Consider the following 6,000-nt stretch of genomic DNA (forward strand, 5'->3'; position numbering starts at 1 on the left):
TGGTAATACGGATGCCAACCAAAGCGTTTGTATTTTCAATTTCCACTATAAGTACATTGCCTTCAAAACAGAAATATACTGCAAGGAAGCACCATAGTCACTCAGGAACCCTTGCCTATTTTCAAAAAGTTCAACAATGGTTTTACAGTTTGTACTCCAGTTAGCTTTTCCTATTGATTAATGGGCATTTGACAGCTTCCTAATTATGTTTTCGTTGCAATTTCCTGTTTTATAGGATATTTCTCGGTTGATCAAGATTCAACTGCAGATAAGATCATTTTCAACCGAACTGTTACTTTACGTGATTCCTATGCTAAGGTGGCAAACAAGTAGAATTAAGCTTTAGATGACATTTGAATCATCGAAGACCATTTTCTGGATACAGTGTACAGATCATGAGCTAACGAGGCCTTTTTGTACGGTTTCTATTGATTAAAAACTCTGCCCCAAAGACATTTCAAGCAATTGTGTCGTGGCAGTATTTTTTTTGAGTTTTGTATAAAATATCCAACAAAATTTAAAATTGAAGTGTTGGACCATACATGACTTAATTGTTGCACATGGAAATGGCAGTTCTTGGTGCAGCTTTACAAAAATGGTTAATTTAGCTCTAATTAAGCAACTTAATTTTTTTATTATTTACTTTTCACGAGTAATAGATGAACATTCAGAGAATGTATAGATGTGCTTATGTGTCCACCAAATGCATGCTCAATCGGATAATAATGTTTTTATGCATTTAATGTTGGTTTGGCACTAAAGTTGATTCGTATAATATTATATTACCATCGGTGATTTCATAGTTCTCATATCAATCAAGTTTATGTAATCTTTGTTGTTCCTTAGAAACGAAACAGTAATACCACTTTTTTCTTTAATTCTTCTTATTTTGTTTAATGATATACATTCATAGAGATTTACAAGGTTTAAAAGAAAACATCTTCTGAGTTCGACATGCAGGTGATAATTGTCCAATTAAAATAATATGATGATACTCTTAAAATCGTGGAGTTTGGACACTGATATTATACCCATTTCAGGTAGCTATATATTTTTGTTTTTTTAGTCTGTTGACATAAAAAATAGATACGAGATAGATGCAGATAGTTATGTTTGTTTAGATCTGATGACATTTTATATAGAAATTTTTGTATATGTGATTCACCTAATATTGATCTGTTTTTTTTGTAGATGCTTGATAATGTAAAGGCATTCTACAGTGGCATACGAACTGTTAAATCATGACCGTGTTGAAAAAAACAATTACGAGCTCACATTATAAATAAATATAAATTAAAACTATAAAGTAAGTTTTTTAGTAAATAAATGAACTTCAGAGTGAAAACACGGCTCCAAATTGATTGTCTATATTAAAATTTAAATGCAGCTTAAAAAATCAAACAAACAAAAAAACCTTAAAAAGTAAAAAATAAAATAAATCATAATTATGAAATTTATAAATAGATAAAAAATAACACTTAAATAAAAAAATTATAAAATAATTTTTATAATACCAATTAAATAAAATGATCTTTAATAAAATATAATAGTTTTAAACTTAAAAGATAGTGGGAAGTAGATTTGCTGCTGAGTAGTTTGCGTTGGCTCATTATGTTGAAGGCATTGCCTATATGGAATGTGTTACCTATTTTCAGAAATCAATGGTTCAATGTTGATTAGAGAGATGCAACATGATTGGATTGATTTCAACTGTATGTTTACAGTTATACTAATTTTTTTTTTATATAATGAAAAATTTAAATATATATTTTAATATTATTAAGTATAAAATGAATGTGCATTTAAAAAAAAAAATCTAACTATTTTCTTCTTAATTTAACTATTTTCTTCTTTTGATAAGAATATCTTTAAATATCTTTTCTTTTATTATGATATTCGATCTTTTTGTTTAAGTTTTAAAATTGAAAAGAAAAAAAATTCTTTAAAATGTTTAAACAAAAACAGACCAGGGAGAAAATAGATAGAATAACTGTTGATGATAAGGAACTCCTGGATATAAATGACATCAAAGAAGCCTTTGAACTATTTTACAAAACCTTGTTTACCTTTGAGGATAATGAGTCCTCAACAGAGGCTTGTACCAAATGTAGAACAATTATTCCTAATAGAATCTCTGAGGAAGAAGCCAGCCTCCTCAAAGCTAAGATAACCGCGCAAGAAATCAAGGATGCCATTAAGTCTCTCAAAGATAGCAAGGCCCCAAACCTTGATGGACTTCTTGCTGAATTCCACAAAACTAACATTGACTGGATCTCGAATGACCTATTGGACATCTACGATGAAGCCTTTGCCATTGGTACCATGGGGGAGTTCATAAATAGGGGTATTATTAAGCTTGTACCAAAGGAAGGGGACAAAGCCCTAATTAAAAATTGGAGACCAAATACCCTCCTCAACGTCTCCTGCAAAATACTGGCCAAAGCCTTAGCCTCTCGCCTTGAGAAGATACTCCCCAAATTCATCTGCTCCACCCAAACAGGCTTCATTAGAGGTAGATACATCTTGGAGAATCTTGTAACGAGTTGGGAGTCCATGGAGTGGGCCAGAACCTCGAACCAAGACGCTGCCATGTTCCTTGTCGACTTTGAGAAAGCGTATGATAGGGTGGAGTGGGACTTCATCCTCATGATGCTCTCAGCCTTTGGCTTTCCTAGAGAATTCTGTAACTATGTTCAAATCCTCCTCAAGGATTCTTCTGCCCTGATTGAAGTCAATGGGACCCTTTCCCAACCTATTCCCCTGTGTAGATCAATTAGGTAGGGCTACCCTCTTGCCCTTGCTCTGTTTGTCATTGCTTCCAATGCCCTGCATTATCTCCTTAGAGATGACACCCTATCCCCCTGTGTCCAAGGCATTACTATGCCTGACAACTCTGAACTGATCAACATCTAGTTTGTTGATGACACCTCGCTCTTCCTAAAACTCTCAAAGCACAATATTGATTCCCTTAATAAAAAACTTGACATTTTCGGTAGAGCTTTAGGAGCCTGGATATCTAACACCAAATCCATTCTACTTGGATGGAAAGATAATCTTCCGGACTGGCTTCACTAGTTTGGCTATGCGTGGGGAGGACCTAACAAATTAGTCCGTTACCTTGACATTCCCTTCTATGTATCTCCCTCTCTTAAGGACATGTGGGGCTGGGTCAAGGGTAAGATAGACAGTAAACTCAACAAGTGGGACAATAGGGTCCTCTCCCTTGCTGGCAGGATTCAAGTCTGCCAAAAGATCCTATCCTCATACAACATATACTACTCCTCGGTATGGATGTTCAGCAATTACCAAGTCTTTGAAATCCAAAAGCCCATTAGACGGTTCCTATGGTCTGACGGGAAGGGTAAAAGGAAAGCTCATGTGGTCAAGTGGTCATGGTGCCACTTGGATAAAAAGCTGGGGGGGTTGGGCCTCAAGGATCTTAGGCTGCAAGGTATCTCCCTTGCTGCCAAATTCATTTTTCATTCACTGGAAGGTCAAGAACCTTGGAAAATCCTCATTAGAAACAACATACAAAACAGTGTTCCTAAAAAAGCCAAAACTTGGAAAGCCCTCCCCTTTAGTGATTTAATTGCAGGCAGTTTCCCTGTGTTTGTCCAAGGCACCTGGGTGTTTAAATCCATCTGGAAAGCCTGGGAGCATGTGCGTGGTCTCATTAACAACTCGAGCTTCAATTGTGACAATACCCTCCACGGTGAAAGGTCAATATGGTGGAACCTGCATCATAACTCCAAACCCCTGGCCTTAACCCAAGGCTGCTCTGCTAAGCTCTGGCATAATAAAGGAATCAAGTACATTATGGATATCCCAGAACATGATAATCTTATCAGCTGGGAGGCTCTTAGTACTAAATATGATCTCCCTGCTTTGCATAAGAAGACATACAATATGATTCAAACTGCTTGCGCTCCCCTTGATCTCCCAAAGAACACCCAAGTAGATGCCCATAGGCACCTATCATTCCTTTGGAAGGATGGCTCCACCCTCCCTTAGATCAAAGCCAAATCTATCTATACCCTGCTCAATAGTGACACTGCTGTAATTGAACATATCAACACTCTGTGGTATGTAAATCATACCCCGCATACTTGGCAGAAAACGTTTGAGAAGCTTTGGCGGTCCCCCATCCCCCCTAAGATCAAATGTTTCAGATGGCAACTTATGCTGGATAGATTACTAATTAGGAATAAATCAGCTGCATATGACCGTTGTTCTATCTGCAGAAACCCTGAGACTACGCGTCACATCTTCTTTGACTGTCCCTTTGCTAGAGAAGTGTGGCTTCTGTTTGGAACTGCTATCACAGAATCTGTTTTCACTTATGATATAGCTACTGGTTTTATTCATGGATTGAGGAAGGATACTAATCTAGTGTGGCAAATTTTATCTTCTTACATTCTCTGGTTTATTTGGAAACTTAGAAATGAGGAGAAGTTCCAAGGTATTACAAGGGAACGTACTGAGTTTTTTTAAAAAAACTCACACGTTACAAAATTGCTGTGCAGGTCTGTTTTCTTATGAACCTCAAGAGAAACAAGCTACTACGATTTCTGAAGGATGGCAGAGCAACCATGTTTGTCTACGAGATGCAAGACGGCTACGAATGGGCTAGGCTTGCCGAGAACCAAGTCTCCTTTGACAAGGCAGTGAAGAAACTGATAAAGGATCTACAGGACAGCAGGCCCCCTCCCTTCAATAGGATTGAGATGCGCTCCTAGATCCTAGCAAGAAAGAAGGTGGTCTAGATGGAAGGAGAACAAGGCTGGACCACATGGATGGAGGACCTGGATGAGGTTCTCCAATAGGGATTTACTTTGATATGTCTCTTTTTTTTGGTTATAAGAGATAATTGTATATAACCCTCTCTTTGGCTCCTCATTTTGACGGTTGAGGCCTTGCCCCCCGTCCCCTAGTCTTGTATAAACATTTGGCCTAACTTTTTTTTTTGACTCTCGATATCTAATATAAAAAAAAAAAAGAAAAAAAGAAGAAGAAGAGAGAATTAGTTACTTTATTAGTTTTTCATTATGTATAAAATTTAATTTAATCATTTATGTTTTTTAATGAAATTACTAATAATAATTCAGTTTTATTAGAATTATTTTAATTTATTATTATTTATCATAAAAATTTTAATTATTGTAGGATAATTATATTTTGAATTAAAAATCTATTCTTTGTTTTTACTTTCTTTTATTATGATATATATATTTTTTTAATCAATTTATTCCAATCTTGTTCTTCTTTTATTTAAGGTTAAATTTTCATTAAGTTAAAATTTTATTTTCATTACTTTTGTCTTTTTATTAATAATTAAAAGATAATAAAATTTAATTTATAATTTTGTCTTATTAAGATTTACTGTTTTTAGAATAATTATCTTTAAATTTTTATTTTTATTTATATAATGAAATAAATTTAACTTAAAACCTAAATTAAAAGTTTAGAGTGAGAGATCAAGAGAGAAATAAACTTTTGATTACTTGTTTCATGCCAATAATTTAGGGATATCATGTGTTCTTGGGTAGTTTTCTTAATGTAGCATGTCATTTAATTTTTTTCTCCATATCTATCTATCTCCCCTATTTATATCTCCTTACCTCTCCTTGCATATCTCTCTTTCAACTCTATCATTCCCATTGTTTTTATCTTTGTATCTCCCTCTTTCTATCTTTTCTATGACTCCCTCATTTAATGTTTATCTATTCTTCTAGCCTTTATTTACTTCTCTACCTCTCTCCCCCTTTCTATCTATTTATTTATATCTTTCTCCCTCTCTATATCTCTCCATATCTTTCACACTTACATACATTTCCTATTTCACCGTCCCTATCTCAATCTCAAAATTTCTCACTCACACAAACATAGGCTCCCTACTTCTCTTTCCCTCTTTATTTCTGTCTATCTTTGTCTCTCTTATACACTCCTCTCCTTTAATCTCTCCTACCCTCTATATATCACTTCCTATATCTTTATCTTTAT

General features: G+C 34.8%; 1 protein-coding gene across 2 annotated transcripts in view; it reads left to right on the plus strand.

The window, feature by feature from the left end:
- Positions 1-675, plus strand: part of LOC131067960 (glutamine--tRNA ligase) — a 97,173-nt gene extending 96,498 nt beyond the window's left edge. For both annotated transcript variants that reach the window (XM_058003129.2, XM_058003130.2), the window contains exon 24: positions 236-675. In XM_058003129.2, the coding sequence (XP_057859112.2) occupies positions 236-333 (98 nt within the window). In that variant the 3' untranslated portion in view covers positions 334-675. The remainder of the gene's footprint in view (positions 1-235) is intronic.
- The last annotated feature ends 5,325 nt before the right edge of the window (positions 676-6,000 follow it).

This window comes from Cryptomeria japonica, chromosome 6 (genome assembly GCF_030272615.1).
Source record: "Cryptomeria japonica chromosome 6, Sugi_1.0, whole genome shotgun sequence".
Classification (NCBI taxonomy): Eukaryota; Viridiplantae; Streptophyta; class Pinopsida; order Cupressales; family Cupressaceae; genus Cryptomeria; species Cryptomeria japonica.